This window comes from Lingula anatina, chromosome 4 (assembly GCF_051362555.1).
Source record: "Lingula anatina isolate TDL-2025a chromosome 4, LinAna3.0, whole genome shotgun sequence".
NCBI classification, from domain to species: domain Eukaryota; kingdom Metazoa; phylum Brachiopoda; class Lingulata; order Lingulida; family Lingulidae; genus Lingula; species Lingula anatina.
In genome coordinates, this window is record NC_141770.1 from 29,139,150 (window position 1) to 29,160,689 (window position 21,540).

Here is a 21,540-nt window from a genome sequence, read left to right on the forward strand (position 1 = left end):
AGTTATCCGCGCATGTGCAAGTTTGTTTTAAACCATACTGTGTGTGAATATGGGGTTAAGGTTACCTACCTGGGAGAGCACTTTAGCAACCGTCCAGTCGCAAGTGTCTTGACTTATCTTTATCGCTGTATGGAGTTATCTTGGAAAGAATATTTCAAACCATGCTGTGTGTGTATAAGGGTTAAGGTTATCAACCTGGGAGAGCATCTTAATCTTGACATGCTACCCACGTGAAAGATTTTTACCCAGGGAATATACTGCTCCAATTAAAAAATGACAGAAGACAGTACACTGTTCACAGTTTCTGTTTACAGTATTAGTTAGGTACAATAAATGAATACTTTGACAAAAATATGTCACCCAAATACACCAAATTTCGGAAATTTTCAGACCTTTTCGTCACCCCATTGACCTTTTTATCCTCGTCTGAACTTCTTATCTCAGTGCCGCCTCCTTTGGTGTCGTAAATGATTAAATATTAGAACACCATTATGTGATTATCTGTGATTTTCATATTCACCAATGAAGAAGGTAATGTTTTTATCGGCCTTGGTGTGTCTGCTTGTGGTTTGTTATTAAAATAAGCAAGATTTCTCAATAAGTTTTTCACAAAACTTTGATGGCATTCTCATTTCAATTTGTATTTATTCTCGTTCTCCTTACATTGTAAAATAAGATATAATAAAGGAAAGAAGTTGACATTTCAAATCACCAATATGAGCTCATTATGGCGATGGACATATGTGTGTCTTATTGAAACAAACAAAGAAATAGGAAAAATACGCTGGGATACGTTATTTGATTAAATGAATATAGGCCTATCATGGTTGACATTATGCATAAAGGGTTAAAACGTCAAAATCCATTCCAGTGGAAGTTAAATGCCATTAATTGTTTGCCTTCACTTTTAGGAAATGAATACACTTTACATTATATATCAACCTGTACGACAATTATACGCTTATGTTGTAACGTCCATGATCTTTAAAAAATGAGGCGAAAAGAAACATTATCTATTCCCCTCGACCATTGAGACAAAACGTATTTCTAACATACACCACCCCTTACCCTCCGCCTAGATCCAGTAATGAGGCTCTATTATTCTCCCTTTGTCGCCCTCCTCCACCCCCCCCCCCCTCCCCTCTACTCACAAACGTCACCACATGCCGTTTTGTTTCTGTTAAACCAGCGACCTCGAACTGTCTCATAGATTTGACGTCTTTATGAAACCCTGCGAACAGTTAGCACACTGTCTGCGGTTTATTTACTTAACAGGCCCGTAGCCAGGGGGGTTCGGGGGGTTCGAAAGAACCGCCCCTTTTGGTGGGAAAAGGTCCACTCTGGGTAAAATTTGATCTAGGTTCATGAAGTTTTTATGGAAAAAGGTCCACTTTTTCAGAAAAAGAACCCCCCTTTTGAAATTGCTGGCTACGGGCCTGCTTATTTATATGGAAGACTTTGAAGACTGACCGCCCTGGGACGACAATAAACAAAACACCGCCGCACACCAAGAATTGCCGATCACTATAAATATTTGAGAAAAGATGAAACACAGTCACGGGACAGTTGTTATCAGAATGAGACTGACTTCGTACCTTGAGTATATTGAAGTGTTCAGAATTAAACAGTCATACGAAGTGGGTGTTGGTGTCACCAGTCTATTTCTATCTGACGGTCGCCTGTAGTCAAGCTGAGTGATTAGAGCGCCGTTGGATCAAGATGGGATACTGCTGGGCCGGCGACTTGATGATATTGTGCCAACATTTAATATCTAAAGATTCTGCTATACCTTTATTCAATATACTTTCCGAGTTGAGTAGTAAGTAGCTATACCCTTTTAAACACCCTATATCATTCTCTATAGTGGTTTTTATATGGTTTTATATGCTGTGTGTGTGTATGTGTGCATGTGTGTGTGTGTGTGTGTGTGTGCAGGAGGGGGGTACTTTATATCCCGCACCCACCTGTCTGAGTTATTTTATCTGTGAGTAAGCTGCGATGGCGGTCTACAACATTGTGTTAGTTGTTCTTCAGTAATTGTGCTGGGCGGTGATTGTGACCAAATGTGCATATAACAGTGCGTTAGTGCACATGAAGTACTTGAAAATATGGTAGTTAATTCATCCTGGCTTACAGTTTCATACTATCATTTTGCGAAGGATTCTACTTCAGATTAAGATATTATCCCTTTCATTTAAACGTCGATAAAACAGTTAAAACGCTTATTGCCTGTCTCTTTTTGTAATCTGTTTTATTCTCCCTTCTTGATAATTGGCACACTGACTTGGTATACAAATAATTTATGTTGGGTAACTTTAAAAGAAAATAAAAATTAAATAAATAAAAAGTCTTTACCTCAATGCAATGAACACTACCCATGGCACAATCTACAAGACAGTTCCCCTCAAACTTAGTACTAGATTTTGTGGTATATTTTCATTTCTATTTTCTTTTTTAAATTTTAATATTACTATATAATTATTTTATTAATAGTTGTTTTTTTAGACCTCTCTCTCTCTCTCTCTCTCTCTCTCTCTCTCTCTCTCTCTCTCTCTCAAACACCCATGGATGCGAACACACACACGCTCCAATTTCCAGAGTTTTCACCTTGATACAACTTTAAAGGCTGATTCTATGATGGACGGGAAGCCGATAAAAGCAAGATAAAAAACAAGCATACTCTCTGACGACAGGGTGCGCTGGTAGTCTGTTACAAAGTCTGCAAAGTTATTGATATAAATAAAACTCGCGCACCTCCTTCACAATTTCCTTCTTTAAGTTGTTTAAAGTTTATTCATCTTGATATATTTAAAAAAATGTTTTTTTATTATCTTTTATTTTCAATAACTACGAAGTACAGTTGAATCGTGTCATGAAAGAGGCAGAGACTTGTCTGTGAACGTAGTGAAAAATCAGCTGTGACCCGGTAGACTTATGCCCTCACTGTGACCTACTTTTTACAGTGAAAATATTCAGACTTTATTAGCGCCTGTGTTGTGTCGTGAACATTTAGTCTACATTCCTGCCCCCCCCCCCCCCCACCCCCACCTTTAGCAAAACCCTGAATGTATTAATTTTGACCTATTGCATAACGATTCCGGGAATAGTAATCCTTAATCTATTTGTTCCGAATCTCCAGCAACCTCGTCAGTGGAGCTTCCGCTTCAGTGCTGACGATCCCAGATGATGACGTCTGCACTGCCCGAGGGCAGAAGCCACTCAATAATTCCTCAAGCACTGACCACCCTACCAATACGTCTGGAAAACTACAACATTACCTGAAGAAAATAATTTGGTGAAACACTTCCTAACCCCCGACCTAAAATGAACCTCAGAAGGACGAAAATTATACAGTAACAACCAACGTTTCTTACCGATATCAGTGCTACAAGTGCACTCCTAAATTTGTAAATAAACGGCTCAGACGGCTGCATCACTGGCTTTCCTTAACTACTCACACCAGAGGTCGCACACTGCGCCACTCTCGTTCCAGATCCTGGAAAAAATATATGTATGCAGCAGTTTACACCCTAGCCTACTAGCTGACACCAAAATTAACAATCCACTAAAATATCAGAAAAAATGGGAAAATCACTTTTTAATTACAACACTCCATTCGTATACTATAACAGGCCATGATTGGTCTATTTGGTGGCTTCTCTTTAATCCTGTTTAGGCTGTTTGAGGTCCGTATCCTGGTTGTAAATCCAGTCATTTAGGACGGAGGCAGCGCCGTAGACAGCAGTTCTTCAAGATGAAAGGCTATCTGACGTTGATTTGCTGTTCAGTTTTTCTTATATTATTGAGTTCGAAGGTTTTTTGTTCCAGCGATGTTAGCGACGATGCAGAAAGGTTCGTGTGTAGATGTCATTCTATCTTCGCTTAAGTTTCATGTACTAATGCCATGCCTTTTTTGTGTTTGAAAGCCCAAGCTTTATCTTTATCATTATTTTTATCACTATGTGTGTGTGTGTGTGTTTGTGTGTGTGTGTGTGTGTGTGTGTGTGTGTGAGAGAGAGAGAGAGAGAGAGAGAGAGAAAGAGAGAGGAAACACTGACGCGAAACTTTCTGGTGTATTCTGCATTTGTCATATTTCTTATATGTATTATGTTGGATTTTCAAAAGGTTAATTTCACGATACTTTTTTGACCCGCATATATATTTTTTCAAGAATATCAATTCAAAGTAAAATTATATGATGACGTGCATTATACGTGTACGTTCAAACACCCGTTGATATCCAGAGATTTCCTTTAAACATTTCATTTTTGTTATTTAATGATCAGTTTTTTCACGAATAAGACATGTTCTTAAAAAACTCTCTTTTAGCTGAGGAGGTGCAATTATGTTTACAAACAAAACAGACAAATGAAGAAACACGTAAATTGAAAATTTTGTAAAAATTTTGAGATCATATTCCGTCCAGGATGTACATTGTGTACAGAATTAATCCAAGATTGCAGATAAGTCCGTATATACAAGCTATTAAAGCAGTGCCAAGCTAGATAGAAAGGAACAGCAGTATCTATTTATTTACTGAATGAGTTTATACTTAGGACGGGTGTCCTTTCGTGTTTAGTTATTTCGTTGGACGCATACCGACTTAACCCCCCCACCCTATCTCCGCTCCCTTCTCGTTGTTTAACCAAGCCCTGATATCCTTCTCGCCCCTTGGCGACCACAAACTTAATCAGGGATTTTCATAAAGCTCAGATCCGCGTTTGGTTATTTTTCAGTCCAGCTTCCATTATCAAGCAAGTAATTATTGAGGAAATAAGTTGATGATTCACGTTTGTTGTATCCGTGTGTTACGCCGCTTGCCGCTTGTGAAGACACTGATTAAACCCAAATATACCCTCTCTCACAGGTCTTCCCTCTCTGTTACCTAGCTGTATGAAGTCTTATGTAAAAATCTGTAACAGCTAGAGGCATCTGGTAAAAAAACAATTGCATACGTTTTCTTTTTTTTTTTTTTCATCTGTAAGAATTCTCGCCATTCTTTTATATCATAAATCTTATTTTCACTCTTTACTTAAGTTAGATATATGTTATATGTACAGATATGGTGGAATACATTTTCTATACAAACAAATGGGTTCGCAGGGGGGAATTACAACCCACCTTTTTTTATTTGGGAGTGGGATTTATGACTAGTATTTTTTTTATTGAAACTGATATTCTGTTTTGGGAGTGGGAGCTGTATCCGGCTTGTGATGTCCGTACATTATAGACCATTATATATACACATGTACAACTGCAATGTAGACTTAATTTAGGGGTCTTATTAGTTATTAACAGATCTTTTTAAATATCTTATAATAATTCATACTTTAAGATAATGGGTTCTTAAATTATTCAAATTTCGGTAAATTAATGTATAAAATAATCTAAGCATAGAACGCATTCACAAACAATAATTTTTTAATGTGAAAATATGTCCATTTTGAAACCAGTGCCGATGACCAAGAGAACGAGATATTTATCTCGGAGCGGGCGGCCAAAGCTGTTGCTAAGAAACCACGGCGCGTGAAGCGTGGCTTCCGGTTCCGGGTTCGATTCCGTGTCAAAAGGCTCTGGGGAGAGGAGAGAAACGAGGAGAGGGAGAGTAGGAACGAGGCTGCACGGCGGGCGGCGCACAATGATTTCTGCAGGAAGAATTGCAAGTGGTCGGCGTGGACTAGCTGGACCGGGTGTTCCGCTAGATGTGGGAACGGCGGTATGTATAGTATGATTATTATTTCCATTACTTATCAACGGTTTTTGAAACAGCCACATTCGTCTCATGAGACTGAACAATGTAGATATTTATAATTTTAAAATAAAAATTCTGAAACAAACCAACAAAAATGACAAATACCGATGCACCTAAAAGCACACACTAGAGGCAATTGGAAATTATTTTTTTTCATTTTAAGCTTTGATTCGATTCTGTTACACCAAATTAAGCTTTAAGTGAATGAGCTTTTAAGCTTTAACTGATGAAACAGAAGAAACCCAAACGAAATTTTACAACGCGTTAGCTTCATATATAAACGTATAAAAAGTATGAATAAAGCATATATAAACTGACAACTAGATTTTTCTAAGCCTAGTGTATTTCTCTTCCAGGTATCCGAACGCGCACGCACACACGCCAATATCCGGGCAACTGCGGCGCGTGGGCGAGTGCAAATGGCTGTACGGGCACTGCCACAGAGACAGACAACAAATGCGCACAACCATGCCAAAACGGAGGAATAGCAGCAAACAAATTCTGCCTGTGCACTCTGCAGTTTAAAGGAACTTGTTGTGAACTGAGTAAGGACACACTTTATGTTAGTCTAAGTATTTTGAGGATTTACAAGTATTAGTATATATGTTAAAAAAGCACAAGGAGATTTGCTTTTAAGTAAGCGCAGAATCTCTCTCACACAAGGACAGTCGTACACCTGCACACACACAAACACATATGAAAAATAATTATCCTCAGGTGGCGAAGGCCTTGATTGCAAAAACACGTATATCATTACTCACAACTCTGGTCGACAATGGTGACATAGTTGTTTTTCATATAATTGGATCGATCTAAAATAAATAAACTTACCAACAAACGAAGTAATGAACGAACAAACAAACATGCAAATAATAAATGGAGTAAAAAACCAAGCAAACAATTCAATGTTTTGAAAGTGAATATATATAACTTTATTAATTTATTAAATACATAAATACATAAATAATTATCCCCAGGGAAGCAGTGTCAACACCCGGGTAAACCTGCCCACGGCTCCGTGACTCCTGACAGCGCACCTAACAACTACGGCACCATAGCTCGGTACAGCTGCCAGACGGGATACAGGCTGCAGGGGGCCGCCACCAGGAAGTGTGAGGCTAACGAGCAGTGGGCGGGGACCGTGCCCTCGTGTCAACGTAAGTGTAAAATGTCAACATATGGCATGGGGTACTTTTCAGTGAAAAATTCAGTCGATTTCTATTTTAGAAATGCTAGTCGTGTATGAATGCTGTTCAAAGTGAGCACGACTTTTAAGGCTCAAATTAGACAGCACGATACGAAAATGTCCTAAGAAAAGACTAAATATTATTATGTACCTTGTAACAGCTAAATAGCAGCCACATACATTTATAAAACTGTTATATCGATCATAAACCATGTAACTAAAAATATAAATACCAATAAATATAGATTACAAGCAAAAACTTGAACCATTCCAGTTGTCAACTGCGGCGACCCCGGCACGCCCTCTTCCGGCAGTCGTTCCATGACAGCCACCACCTACCAGAGCACCGTCACCTACAGCTGTAACACCGGGTACAGGATCTCTGGAGGTGTGGTCAGGACATGTCAGGCCAATGGACAGTGGAGTGGATCTCTACCCTCCTGTCCGAGTGAGTGAGATGGTGACGTATAGGGTGGTGGGGGTTTAAGTTTTAGGCCACACAGTGAAAGTTCGATGTTGTATAAATTTTAATTTTCCTGGAATATCTACTCTCTAGGCTACTCGTTATCACTAAGGTAGGCCTACACTGTACTATATCAAAAACTGTTTACAGAATTTTGATTCCACAAAACTTTTTGTAGTTAAAAGAATTTTCAGCATCTTATAAATAATTTTTTCAAGACCTGAAGAAATCCCGCTCACCCATGACCTCTATTCCATGTTGCAGTAATATCATGCGGCGCCACTCCCCCACTCCCCAATGGTATAGTCAAGCACTGCCACGGTCCCCCAGGCAATGTTTATAACACCCAGCTCCACTTCATATGTAACCAAGGTTACTATCTCCAAGGTACCGAGAAGAGAAAATGTCAGCTGTCGGGGCAGTGGGACGGAACTGCAGCCTCGTGTCATGGTAAGAGTTGTGATCATAACTATCGCAATCACATCCAACGCAATCACAGCTAACACAGTCACAACTAGCACAATAACAACTAACACAATCACAGCTTACATTAGAATACGATCAATCCTAACACAATTACTACTTAAGTATGCACACCTATAGCATTCACTTTTTTCTTCAAACGTTATCTATAAAAATTGATTAAAGGGTCTCAGTTGTCTGGCTGAGTGGGGCTGAATGACTGTCATGGTTGTTTACGAACCCCTAACATATTTACACTTGATGCATCATACCTTACTCATTCACACTGATTACATTTATAAATAACACATTGTCATCAAATATTTTCATACCGGAAATTTACAAAATGCCCCCCTCCCACACACACACACACACACACACACACACACACACACACACGTTCGCGCGCGCAAACACACACTTATCCCCCTATGAAAAATAATTTCATAAAGGGGAAAATATCAGCTATTATTTTGTCCAATTCTCCCGTTTTAGCTATTACATGCCCGGATCTCACTCCCCCTGCAAGTGGCGCGGTGTCACTGGCTCAAGGGAAAACCTTTGGAAAGAAGGCGACTTATTCTTGTTCTACTGGCCACAGACTTCAGGGGAGCGTAACAAGAACTTGCACAGCCAGAGGAAACCAAGGAATTTGGAGTGGTTCGGCACCTACTTGCCCACGTGAGTATTTTACATTAATTTTATTATTATCTTTTTTTATGTTGTGTGAGAAAATTATATTTCATTTCTATAAAACATTAAATGAGTAATTTACTTGATATTCTATGAATGTTACATTCTACATTTCTAGCCGTCAACTGTGGCGACCCCGGCACGCCATCTAACGGCGTGAAGAACGGTAACAGTTACACGTACACCAGCGCAGTGACGTACCAGTGTGTACCAGGCCACTACATGACCGGACAGGAGAGGATTACCTGTAACGCCAACGGACAGTGGTCAGCTGGGAAACCCACGTGTACAGGTAGGGTGACACGTGGCATTACGTTATTTGTCTTCTTTTTCACACAAAAATAAAGAAATGAATCGAAAAATAAGGAATAAAGGAATAATTATTTTAAGATAATTTTAATTTATAAAGACATAGAACCATAATGTTGATAAAAAAAGGTCAAATCTCCTAGACCACCCTTCTTACAATCGACATTAAAACTATTAATAAGGTAGTCACTGATCTGAGTGCTATCAAAATAAAGATATTTGAATAATTAATGTCACATTTGTATATCAGGTGGTAATTCCATCTTCTATAATCTAAAAAATAATTAATTGCAAGCCTATACAAATGATACCATGGACAATCATTTGCCATTTTTAGTTGTTTAATATATTTATCTGTTTGCTGAGAGCTACTGAAATTAAAATGCATTTATTTATTTATTTATTCTCAGCGTGTCCTAGGAACCAGTACAAGCCGGGAGTCAATGCCCGCACTTCCTGCCTCCCGTGCCCGGTGAACTCCCACACACAGGGAACTGGAAGCGTTGATCAGAAGAACTGTTTGTGTAATACAGGATTCCGTGGCCCAGCCGGCGGTCCCTGTGGAGGTGGGTATCGAGTTTTGAAATAATTATCTTTTGTTCTATGTATATTACCGTATTTTCAGTAGTCATTTTTGTGTTTTTTTTTTATTTGTCTGCCTAAATTTGTACACTTGCTACGCAAAAACATTGCAGTGTCGGAGCCTTAAAATTATCACCAGCATATCTGCATCTTTAAAAAAAATCTCGTTATTTTTAAATTCAAAAAGAGATATAAAGTAGCCTTAATTTATTACAGATATTCACTGTTAATCACAAAATAATTCACCCATTTCAGAGGTCACGTGCCCTCCCCTGCCTGCCCCAGCCAATGGGAAGGTGACGGCGTGTCAGGTGTCCATTAACGACGTCTGCTCATTTGACTGTGACAATGGCTACATTCTCAGCCCTAGCAACCAGCAGAGAAAATGTCAGCCAGACGGATCATGGACGGGATCCGATGTCACTTGTTTGCGTAAGTGACTGATGTGTTGTCGGAATTATTAGTGTTTTGCCTTAAACAAAAACAAGTTTCGTGCAGATCTTTAAACCAAAATTGTTTTTAAAACGTGAAGTCTTATTTTAGTTCTCTCGTCTGGTTCTTCAACAAGCATGCCAAACATCAACCCTATTTTCATTCATAAAAATGATCAACAACTATTTGTACATACATCACTCAGATTGATGACTTTATGCCTTTCATATTTGTATTTATTAATAAATTAATTTCTTTATTTATCTTTTATCAGCGTGTGGTCAGAACACGTACAAGGCTGGTCCTGGTCAGTGTACCCGGTGTCCGGCAGACACTCACACCACAGGTACTGCCCGTATGTTGGACGGCTGTATCTGTAACGACGGCTTTACCGGGCCCGGTGGAGGACCGTGCCAGGGTAGGTGGCAGTGTTCTTCTTATTAATTTTATTTCTTGAGTTGTTTTTGTCATTGTTTGATTGCAGAAAACCGGGGTGAAGAATTTGTGTGAGACGATTGAGTCGTGAGAGAGAGAGAGAGAGAGAGAGAGAGAGAGAGAGAGAGAATTTAGAATATTTATAGAAGTTCATGTGAAAAGTGTCAATTTCTGTGAATGCGCTCTTCCTTTCAGATGTCAACGAATGCTCTCGACACAATGGCGGCTGTGAGCAGAGCTGTGAGAACACTAGAGGAGGTTTCCAGTGTAAATGCTCCATTCCGGGATACAAAGTAAACCCTGCCGACCGAAAACGTTGTATAGGTAAGATGTTATTTCACATGAAGTTCCAACCCACTATTGTTTACCCTGTGTTTCAGAGATAACTGTGAACGACAAGGCAATGGAGGTGAGGTCACCAGATGGGCCTCTATCTGAAACACAGGGTACACTTTTTATCCCTCTGTTTTATACTTTGCACAAAGTATTTCTGAGAACCGCTGTAACTTGCAGTGCAAGGGATGTATGCATTAGGAAGCATTTAAGGCAGTAAAACTTATCCAAGCCTCAGTTTGATGCACTGCTTTGCTGTTGTTTTCAATCGGCAGACCTTGAAACCCAAATATATCGATTTCATCCTTGTGGATTAAAAAAAAGAATTTACAGAGTGGGGACATATGAAACATGTCTTCATTAACTAAATGGTACTCTAGATTACAGTGTGTTTGTAGGGCCTAAAACACGAAGTTTAAAGTCTTCGATATAATTTTGCATTTTCAGTGGAAAAACGATGTTCATCATTCACGACCCCTACAAATGGCGGCATCGTCTGTCACCATAAGAACGATACCAATACCGACCGTTGTCAGGTGAAATGTAATGACGGCTTTGAGCATCCCGTGAGAAGCAACCAGTTCGAGGAATGCGGGCCAGCAACGAACTTCCAGTGGTCGTATGAGATTAATAACATACCTATCCCTGCTTGTGTTGGTAGGTATAGTTTGTATTATTTTCTAATACTCTGCAGGGATAAAACTAGTTTTTATAATGTTAAGATGTTAATGTTATAATGTTAAGAGTCTATCAAACCCAAAACATGGACTATTCTTGTGGTGCAGTTCTTGTCTCGGTATGTGTGGAACAGTCTGTGGGGAATGAAATAGTTTTCCACGGTCTTTTTCGTAGATTTTGAGTCTGTTACATAGGCAATTCAACAAATCATGGTGATCAGTAGTTTAAGAGATTTTTCATTTTTGAGACATGTCATATATATCGTCAACGAATGTGTTTGATTTACCAAGTACACTTTGCACATTTCAACGCTGATTTCATGTTTTTTTTGTTTTTTTTCAGACTTTAACTTTCTCGTTTACAATATAAAGATAAGTTATGACTTGACAAACATATTTCTATCTTCCAGAGCAATATTTTCCTGGCGTGATCGTCGACGCAGAAATCGCCTACTTTGTGGCCAGCTGCGACCAGCTGACAGACCAACAGAAACAGGACGCTATGAACGCGTTCCTGCAGCTTCTGCGAGGACAGGGAGTGTGTCTGGAGAACGGAAGAGCGGTGTGTAACGTCACCGACCTCTGGATAGAGTGTGGAGAAATCGACTTAAGCGGAGGCATTCAAAAGAGGGACGCTAGCTCCAGCCGCGTTCTCAAGTTCAAATTCAAACTGACCACGGACCAGAAGCCGGTCAGAACTATGAACTGTGGACGCTTCTGTGACGGACAGGCCGTGTGCGACGCTTGCTTCACCAATCACGTCCAGTCCACTGTCAGAAAGGTGACAGCAGAGCAGGAAAAATTACGGGAGGTTTTTGGAACACAAGCTGCACCAGACGCGAGACCAAATCCTCAGCCTCGACCAGGCGTTTCCACAACCTCTGGTGCTGGCGTCGCACCAAAGTCCTTTAACAGAGGAATAACTGCTTTCCGAAGTAACCTAGCACGAAACTTCAACAGAGTTATCCCAAGCACCAGTGGTCAAAGCCCCGTGAGACCAACTGAAGCAGTGACGACAGCAGCGCCGCCTAGGGGAATGATGAACATCGGAGGGTTAGTTCTGATGCCTGCGCCCACCGGGTTACAGATGATGTCTGATGTCAAGATGGCGTGTGAAACTGGAATGGAGAAAAAACGTGACATGTGTGGTAAGCCAACAAAGGTCAAAATGACCCACAACGGTTCATATGCGTGTTGCCTTCTGACGTTCTTTATTTAAAAAATGGATCGAATTGTTCTTTTAATGTATATTTTACCTCAATGGTTGTTACCACTTTTAAGATGAAAATCGCCAAAAAAAAAAAAAAAAAGAAAGAAACGGCAGCGTGTATAGAAGATGCTTTTCCCCTACTATAACTATAATTGGTTTTGGACGTATATTGTCTTGACTTGTAAGCCAACAGTAAATCTGGCAGTCAATATATCTACCTTCATTGTTAGGCAAAAGGAGTTCACCAATTCTCTCAGTCAAATGTCTGAAGTCCTTACTTACGTAGCCTTTGTTTCCCGCTATTTTATTTGAAATGTTTTCTGTTTTCAGTTCCCTGTACACCGGGAAGTAATCTGCCGCCAGGTAGCAGCAGGTGCGAGCAGTGCATCGCAGGAATGTACCAACCGGAAGCTCAGAAGACTTCCTGTATTCCCTGTCCTGCCGGGAAGACCTCGCCAAGGGGCGCTATCGGATGTGCATGATAAGAAATACAGAACTCGGAAGAGCCTTACGAGCAACTTTTGAAAGACAAAATAATAATATAGTAATCTTATAATTCAAGAAAATAGAAATGAAAAAATGTCAAAAAATCTAGTAGGCTACTACATGTAAGTTTGAGGGGACCAATCTTGTAGATTGTGCAATGGGAAGTGTTGATTGCATTGAGGTCAAGATTTTTTCCTTTTTTATTTATTTCATTTTTATTTTTCTTTTAAAGTTACTCAACATAAATTATTTGTAGACCTATATTTAGTCAGTGTGCCAATTATCAAGAAGGGAGAATAAAACAGATTACAAAAAGAGACAGGCGATCAGCATTTTAACTGTTTCATCGGCTTTTAAATTTTACAATAAAATGATACGATTAATATCTTTATCTGAAATAGAATCCTTCTTAAATGGTCAACCAGCTGTAAGCCAGGATGATATAACTACCATGTATTTTTAAGTACTTCATGTGCACTAACACACTGTCATGTGCACATTAAAAAAATTTTGGTCACAATCACCGCCCGTCACAATTAGTGAAGAACAACTAACACAATGCTGTAGACCGCCATCATAGCTGACTCACATTAACATACCTGTAGCTTAGACTGGCGGGTGCGAGATATAAAGTACCCCGACCTCTAAACACACACACAAACACACACACACACACACACATACAAACCAGGGCCGTAGCCTGAGCAAAATGCCAGGGGGGGGGCAGTAAGCGGACACGAGGGGGCGAAGCTACCGAGGGGGGTGGGTGTGGTGTGTAAAATTCCAAATTCCAGGGGGGGCAGCTGCCCCCCCTGCCCCCCCGGAGGCTACGGCCCTGCAAACACAGCACAGAAAACTTATTGCCACGCCATATAAAAAGCACTATAGAAACCCACCTCTAGAGCTATCAGCATGCCTATGTTCCCTTACACTCAGGGTCCATCAAAATGTATAGCTGCTTACTACTGAACTTAGAAAGTGTGCTTATATAATAAAAGTACAGCGTAATCTTTAGGTATCAAATTTTGGCAAAATATCATCTAGTCGCCGGCCCAGCGGTATTCCACCTTATTCAATCATCTTGTTTACTGCTGGACAGGCGATCGTTTGATAGCTGAATAGGCCTATGACAGCGCCCATTTTGTATTATCCTGTTTAATCATGAAAACTTCAATATACTCCAGGTACGAAGTCAGTCTCATTCTGATAACAACTGTCCCGTGACTGTGTTTCATCTTTTCTCAAATATTTATAGTGATCGGCAATTCTTGGTGTGCGGCGGTGTTTTGTTTAATGTCGTCCCGGGGCGGTCAGTCTTCAAAGTCTTCCATATAATTAAGTAAATAAACATCAGACAGGGTCCTTACTGTTCGCAGCGTTTCATAACGGCGTCAGATCTATGAGACAGTTAGAGGTCGCTGGTTTAACAGAAACAAAACGGCACGTGGTGACGTCGTGGGTAGAGGGGAGGTGGAGGGGGGGGCGACAAAGGGAGAATAATAGAGCCTCATTACTGGATCTAGGAGGAGGGTAAGGGGTGGTGTATGTTAGAAATACGTTTTGTCTCAATGGTCGAAAGGAATAGATAATGTTTCTTTTCTCCTCTTTTTTAAAGATCATGGATCATACAACATAAGCGTATATTTGTCGTACGGATTGATAAATAATGTAAAGTGTATTCATTTCCTTAAAGCTAAGATCTAATAAATGGTATATTAGATCTTAGCTTAAAGTGAAGGGAAAGAATTAATGGCATTAAACTTCCACTGGAATAGATTTTGACGTTTTAACCCTGTAAGCATAATGTCAACCATGATATATTCATTCAATCAAATAACGTATCCCTATGGTGGCCCCTATTGGATATTTCGACTTTTCGAGTTTGCGACTTTTCGAGTTTTCGACTTTTCAACTTTTTTCTGCGGACGGCTTTTTGCTGCGGAACTTTAACACATTTGCCACGCGAAAAGCAAGCGACTTAAACAATGGGAAATCTTATTAGATATTATTTTAAAGCTGGATACACAGCAACTGACCCAGCGGGCAAATTATGTTGTTTTAACGTTGAAACAACGTTGAACCATAACGTTGAGAAGACATTGGATAAACACTGGATTTGAAAGTTGTGTCAACCTCAGATAACAACGTTGTATCAACGTCAGAAAACAATGTTATATCAACCCCACCCAGCGGGAAATTATGTTGTTTAAACGTTGAAACAATGTTGAGCTTCAACGTTGACAAGACGTTGGATTAACATTGGATTTGAAAATTAGATCAATGTCAGATAACAATGTATCAACCCCAGATGTTGGACAACATTCTTGCATAAAAAGACATTAAAATGACCTGAAATGTTTTTATTTTTGGTACAAAACACAGGTACACAATTTTAACATACACTGTAAAAACATCCAAGTGCCTGCTTTGTCTGATTTTTTCAACGCATTTAGCTCCTAAGCATGTTTTGCACCTAAGCATGGTACACCCTTTTAGCCTGGATGTGTTTAGCAGTAGGACATGTTTGATGGCTAAATATATGTAGGGTATAAATGTATGGCCTTCAAGTTAAAATTTCCAAGGTTTAGATTAATATATATATATATATATATATATATATATATATATATATATATAAGAAGATAACTATAACTATATATATACATATATATCAAAGTCACAGTCACCTCAACCTGTCTATCTATAACAGGTTACCAAGAACTGTCAACTTTATTAACTTCACCCCAACATATACAGCAACTTATTCATCCTAGTGTTAGCTGGAATTCATTGGAATGTATTTCTGAATAACAAGACAAGAAAATTCACTAGTTCACTAAAGACACAAAACAACTGTCACTTTTACTTTAAAACCCTTTTGTTATTATTTTGATAAATTTACTTACAGTATTGATAAACAAAGTATCACGTTTTCAATAATTAATATTTTAAATTACAATATCCATGTCTTGCATCACGACGACCAAACAACAATGTTGAGTCAACGACCAAAATACAACGTTGAGTCAACGTCACATTATGACGGTGTTTTGACGTGGCTGGATCAACGTTGATTTTACGTTGAATTTAGGTAGATCAACGGCAATTCAACGTATCAACCTGTTTTCAACGTTGATCCAACACGACTATACCTGCTGGGGAGATTGCTAAAACTATGTCACTTGCCCATGGCACCTATGTAAGGTGAGTGTAACTTTCCATATAATATGGTACCGGAAAGGTTAGTAACCTCAGTCATCAAACCTAATTATATTGTAACTGATTATGTAAGGGGTCACGTCGATGTGCGGAAGTGTCGGGGTATCGGGATGTAGTCTTATGTAATACCAGTTTTCAGTGCTTACTCAAGCCTTGAGGGCTTTGCATATTTATTTATTTGTTTTTTATTTTGCAAAAAGATGTCATCTTTGCTCCCCCCTATCACTCTGACCCCCCCCCCCCTTTCATCAAGCATTTGATATGCTACCCTCTACCAGGGCGACTGATAGATTTTTCACAGATATTCACAGATATGTCTCTAGCTAGATAGATGGTCATTTTGGTCTGAAGTCACCCTGTTGAGAAATCTCAAGGTTGATTACATGGCTGGTAATTGTTTGCATAACTGCTCAGGCACTGCCACTTAGCAGGTCCAGTCTTAGTCTGCGTGACAGCAATCAAGACAGTTAATTGCTCTGACTTTAATCACTTGCTCTTCTGTGACAGATAAAAAAGCCTTAGACTGGCTGGGTAACGAGCTGTTATCACATTGTTGTGAAGCTAAGCTCATGCAGAGCAATTACAAAGCCTTTGGCGTGCGCGCAGAGATAATTGTTTCCACATGGGATTTCTCAACAGGGTAACTTCAGACCAAAATGACCATCTATCTATCTAGTGGCATATCTGTGAATATCTGTCAAAAAATCTATCAGTCCCCCTGGTAGAAGGTAGAGATATGCCCAGTGTTGCCCCTAGGTGTTTTCTTTTGTCAGCATATATGCAACACTGCTAACACATTTCAACACATTTCAATAGGTCTATTGTCTAGAGAATCACAGGAGTGATCAATGTTAGGAAAATACAGGTCAATTAAAAAATCTGCTTGATTGTACCATTTTTAGTTATATTTTTTTGCATATTTTGAGAACTTTTGTTGATTGCATTTTATAGATCTTGTCAAGCACAAGACTGGTGGTGGTGTCCCTTTTTTTTTTTTTTTTTTTTGGGGGGGGGGGGGGGGCTCCATTTGAATGCGCTTACTCCAGCTGGTGGTGCAATATCCGGAGGCGGTATCGCCTCTCTGATCCTCTAGTTTTTAAGGGGATTTGGTAAAAAAACAATCTTCTCTGTACTTTATGGATATGCTGACTTTCTATCTGGAAAAACTGCTGTAGGAATTCTTGATGAAGTAGGTGCAGGGAACTACGGAAGTGGACTATTAGCTTTTTACCGTCTGTTAGGTTGTCTTTATTTTAGGAAATGTTGCAATGCTTTTTTGTCAGTGAATCCAGACAGTAGCCCCATTAGTTATTTCAGAAGTTTGTATAATAAGGACCTCAGTTATTCAGAAAATGTTTCTATTTGGTTAGGTAATATAAGGTCGGCTTTGTTAGGTGTAGAATCCTTGGAGCATGTATTGCCACTAGAATATAGCTTAGAGTTACACTGGTTAGGGACTTGTTATATAGCACAGATGTGGGGACAAGCAGGCCAGAAAAGGATAGAGTATTTAGATGTCTTAGAAGGGGGTACCAGTTAGAAGAAGGGAAACTCAAATATAAATTCTCAACAAATGAGGTGGATAAATTAGCACAGGATAATTTTTATTCCTTAATGAAAGGGTGTAGTTGTAGGAAGGTAGACAACGTGTGGCAACCGTTGTGGATGTAGGAAGAAAAATAGAACATGTGGGCCAAGTTGTGTATGTGAAGGGGAGTGCTTAAATAGCTTAGATAATTTGAGAAATCTGCTGAACAGGCTTTATTTCCAAGAAATCACGCGGAACAATAATAATGAAACGGTTTACATAACTGCTATATATAGATTTTCATTACAAAATTTAATTAACTGAATGTTAATAATAAATGATACAATTAGATGGTGCTACCACAGACTTTTTACATAACTGCTATATTTAGATTTTCATTACAAAATTTAATTAACAGAATGTTAATAATAAATGATACAATCAGATGGTACTACCACAGACTTTTTACATAACTGCTATATTTGGATTTTCATTTCAAAATTTAATTAACTAAACGGTAATAATAAATGATACAATCAGATGGTGCTACCACAGACTTTTTTCAGGCTACAAAATTTGAATGCTTTGGGTTGCACACTTGTAGATTGATATGTCAATAATAAATGACCCAATCTTGATGTCAAAGCTGATTTCCTTAAAATTTCAGTTGCTGTGTCCACATAATTATTTTGGGTTAGTCAATATGAATGCTTTGGGTTGCACACTTTTAGATTGAAATATCAATAATAGATGATTCAATCTAGATGACAATCTTTGAGCATAGGCTTTGATTTGATTTTATTATATTCGTATTTCATTAGGTTTTTCTACAGAATTATTTTGGGTTTGAAAATTTGTTGCTTTGGGTTGCACACTTTTACAAAGATATATCTTCAAAAACAAAATTGTATGTTCTTAATGGGGCAAGTCGAAATTACTTTTAAAAATGAACGACATTTTATAAAAATCAAATGGACTAGGTATTTGGTTTTTTCAATGAAAAATCACAGACAATTGTGAATTTTACACATACTGTATTTTTTAATTCATATTTTTTTAATTGTGATTTTCTCATTGAGTAGTACAGCAAAACTAAGAGTGCCTTACAGTTTTATTCTTTATAATAAAGACACAAATCCTACATGAAAATATATTTTTGAACTAACTTTGCAAATATTCTATCCCTTATATCTCGAAAACTGGCAGAGATACGCCCATAGTAACTTTTAAACTTGTATAGGAGGTCATATTCTGGCAATCTCACTGAGACCTTGACGTTGACCTTTGACTTACTTTTCATCATGATCTGAACTTCTCAATTTTTCAACGAATGCTATGATTTTGTCAAGGGTAGAGTTGCACACTATCTATAGAACCTTCTTAATTGTCGGAGTAAAATGAAGATTTTATTATTACAGGTGTTTAATCGGTTGTATTTTATTTAGATAAGACAGGTTACTAATGTGCTATTTATATTTTTCAGTAAATGAAAAAAGACAGGAAGTGAGAGGTCTTCAACAACTTTTATAAAACTCTTAATGAAGTCTTAACCATAACAACACCTTAACAGCTGACTGCCCTCATACCTTGTATAAACTATGGATTCTGCTATGGTCTGACAGCCAAGGTATGAAATACAGTAGTGCAGAAATTGCATATATATGTAAAGGTGGATGATTAAGAAAGTAATTTTAATGAGGAAAGTTGCTTTGGAATATAAAACCTTTGAAACATTCAAATATGAATTTGTGTGAAATAATTTTTAAAATAAGCTTTGTTTCATTTTTCAGATAACAGCATTGCAAGGGCCACATACTTCTTATTAAAAGGACATATATGGAATGCGTACTGTTTACTGAAGAGACAAGAGATGGACATTTTATGTATTTTTTTGTGTCTGTTGTTTAATTTCAAATGGTTGAATGTCTCATGTGCCTAGATGTTACTGTACAATTATATATTTAGCTTGGGGTATTTTATATGCTAAAATCATGTCTGCATATATTAGTGTGTAGCCATTGTCTGGTGGCAGCGTGGATTTTTTATTACCAAAGATAAAGCCTGATATAAATAAAGATGGAAAGTGACATCAGTGCAATTTTTAAAAATTCAACTGATTAAAAAGTATTTAATACTAGTATCTCATCTGCTGAGAACATCAAGGTTATTGTAATGTTACTGTAAAATTAAAATAGTATTTAGCTGCTGTAAAATTAAAATAGTATTTAGCTGAGGGTACACTCTGGTCCAGACAGAAAAATTTTTGCTAGAAAAACTTGATTTAAGATACATCTGCTAGAAGTTACTATTATGATATGATTTTTTTAATTTTAAATTTAAATTAAATGTTGAAATTGGTACAAGCATTTAAGAAGTGGTTGCATTCCTGAAATGTGCAATAAATTCTTTTGTACATTTCATGGTCATAATGGTCTAAATGCCCATTTTGTTGCTAATAAATTACCACATATATATATGTACATGTACATAGTTGTTTTTTCTTTCATTTGTCACTCCATACAAGTCTCACTGAGGCAAATACCAATTGGCATAGATTTTCTTAATATAAGTATACACTTGCGATAATTGTTAAAAAGATGACAAAAGACAAAATAAGTTATAAGTAATTAATAAGTAATAATGATAAGTAGGCCTAATATCGGAGTTTTTTTTTTTTTTTTCATTTTTCATTATTATTTTTTATACAAACATCGTATGTTTCTTATCTGTATTCTCAAAACAGGAAGTACATTTTAACTATCAGTTGCTCTTGTCTACCCTGAGTGTCAATTTTCTCATGCAAAAAGCCACCTTCCATTGACGTAATAAGTTGCACAGTTTCTGTGACATGAGACATCTAAAAATGTTAGTGTTGCTATGGCCAAAAAGTGACCAGTTGGCCGACTTCGTCGAGATCTACCTCATTCATTGCTTCTTACATCTAGGTAAATCACACACGATGATACACATAATAAACTCTGCTACCATGTCTTAATTTTCACCAGGTACTTATGCAGGGAATAAAGTGCAATTCTTGAACTTCCGCGAAGGTTACGCAATTTACAAAAATTCGACTGCGTTGCGCGACGTCATCTCAGCGCACACGCTCCGTTCTGAATATCTTCCCAGTTGCCATATGACTGGTAAAAAAGTCGAAAACTCGAAAAGTCAAAAACTCGAAAACTCGAAAAGTTGAAAACTCAAAAACTCGAAATATCCAATAGGGGCCACCATATATCCCAGCGTATTTTTCCCTTTTTTTCTTTGTTTGTTTCATTAAGACACGCATGCGCCCACCGCCATTATGAGCTCTTAATGGTGAATTGAAATGTCAAATTCTTTTCTTTATTATATCTTATTTTACAATGTTACGAGAATAAATGTAAATTGAAATGAGAATGCCATCAAAGCTTTGTGAAAACCTTACTGAGAAATCTTGCTTATTTTAATAACAAACGACAAACAGACACACCAAGTCCGATGAAAGCATAATCTTCTTCATTGGTGAAGATAATTATCATATAACGGTGTTCTGATATACAATCATTTACGACACCAAAGGAAGCGGCACTGAGATAATAAGTTCAGAAAAGGGTAAAAAGGTCAACGGGTCACGAAAATGTCTCCAATTTGAACTTTTTGTCCCTCGGCTCAGTATTTGCCAAATATTTCCCACCTGTTATAGTACTCACGCCCTCTCCTCCCACCCTGAGTTTATTTATTTATTTATTTATTTATTTATTTATTCCGGTAAGTGTACATTTTTCACAGTA

The 21,540-nt window shown here is 38.1% G+C and overlaps 1 protein-coding gene and 1 long non-coding RNA gene across 2 annotated transcripts; both read left to right on the forward strand.

The window, feature by feature from the left end:
• The first annotated feature begins 3,659 nt into the window (after nt 1-3,659).
• On the forward strand, nt 3,660-13,337 carry LOC106172530 (uncharacterized). The gene is made up of 15 exons (XM_013553291.2): nt 3,660-3,852; nt 5,454-5,716; nt 6,109-6,297; nt 6,730-6,909; nt 7,213-7,386; nt 7,666-7,851; nt 8,359-8,544; nt 8,675-8,848; nt 9,276-9,431; nt 9,703-9,879; nt 10,154-10,297; nt 10,510-10,638; nt 11,095-11,304; nt 11,735-12,472; nt 12,865-13,337. The coding sequence occupies exons 1-15, from the start codon at nt 3,755-3,757 to the stop codon at nt 13,014-13,016; spliced, it is 3,156 nt and encodes a 1,051-aa protein (XP_013408745.2). The 5' UTR covers nt 3,660-3,754; the 3' UTR covers nt 13,017-13,337.
• Nucleotides 13,338-17,257: 3,920 nt separating this feature from the next.
• On the forward strand, nt 17,258-20,810 carry LOC147762734 (uncharacterized). Its single transcript, XR_015334122.1, has 2 exons — nt 17,258-19,394; nt 19,558-20,810. It is a non-coding gene; the product is annotated as an uncharacterized LOC147762734 (long non-coding RNA).
• The last annotated feature ends 730 nt before the right edge of the window (nt 20,811-21,540 follow it).

Bases quoted from the DNA above. Each gene is read 5' to 3' on its own strand.
- LOC106172530 (XM_013553291.2), top strand. From the start codon at position 3,755: ATGAAAGGCTATCTGACGTTGATTTGCTGTTCAGTTTTTCTTATATTA. The intron at 8,849-9,275 runs GTAGGGTGACAC...ATTTATTCTCAG, and splicing joins TGGGAAACCCACGTGTACAG to CGTGTCCTAGGAACCAGTAC. The intron at 11,305-11,734 runs GTAGGTATAGTT...TCTATCTTCCAG, and splicing joins ACCTATCCCTGCTTGTGTTG to AGCAATATTTTCCTGGCGTG.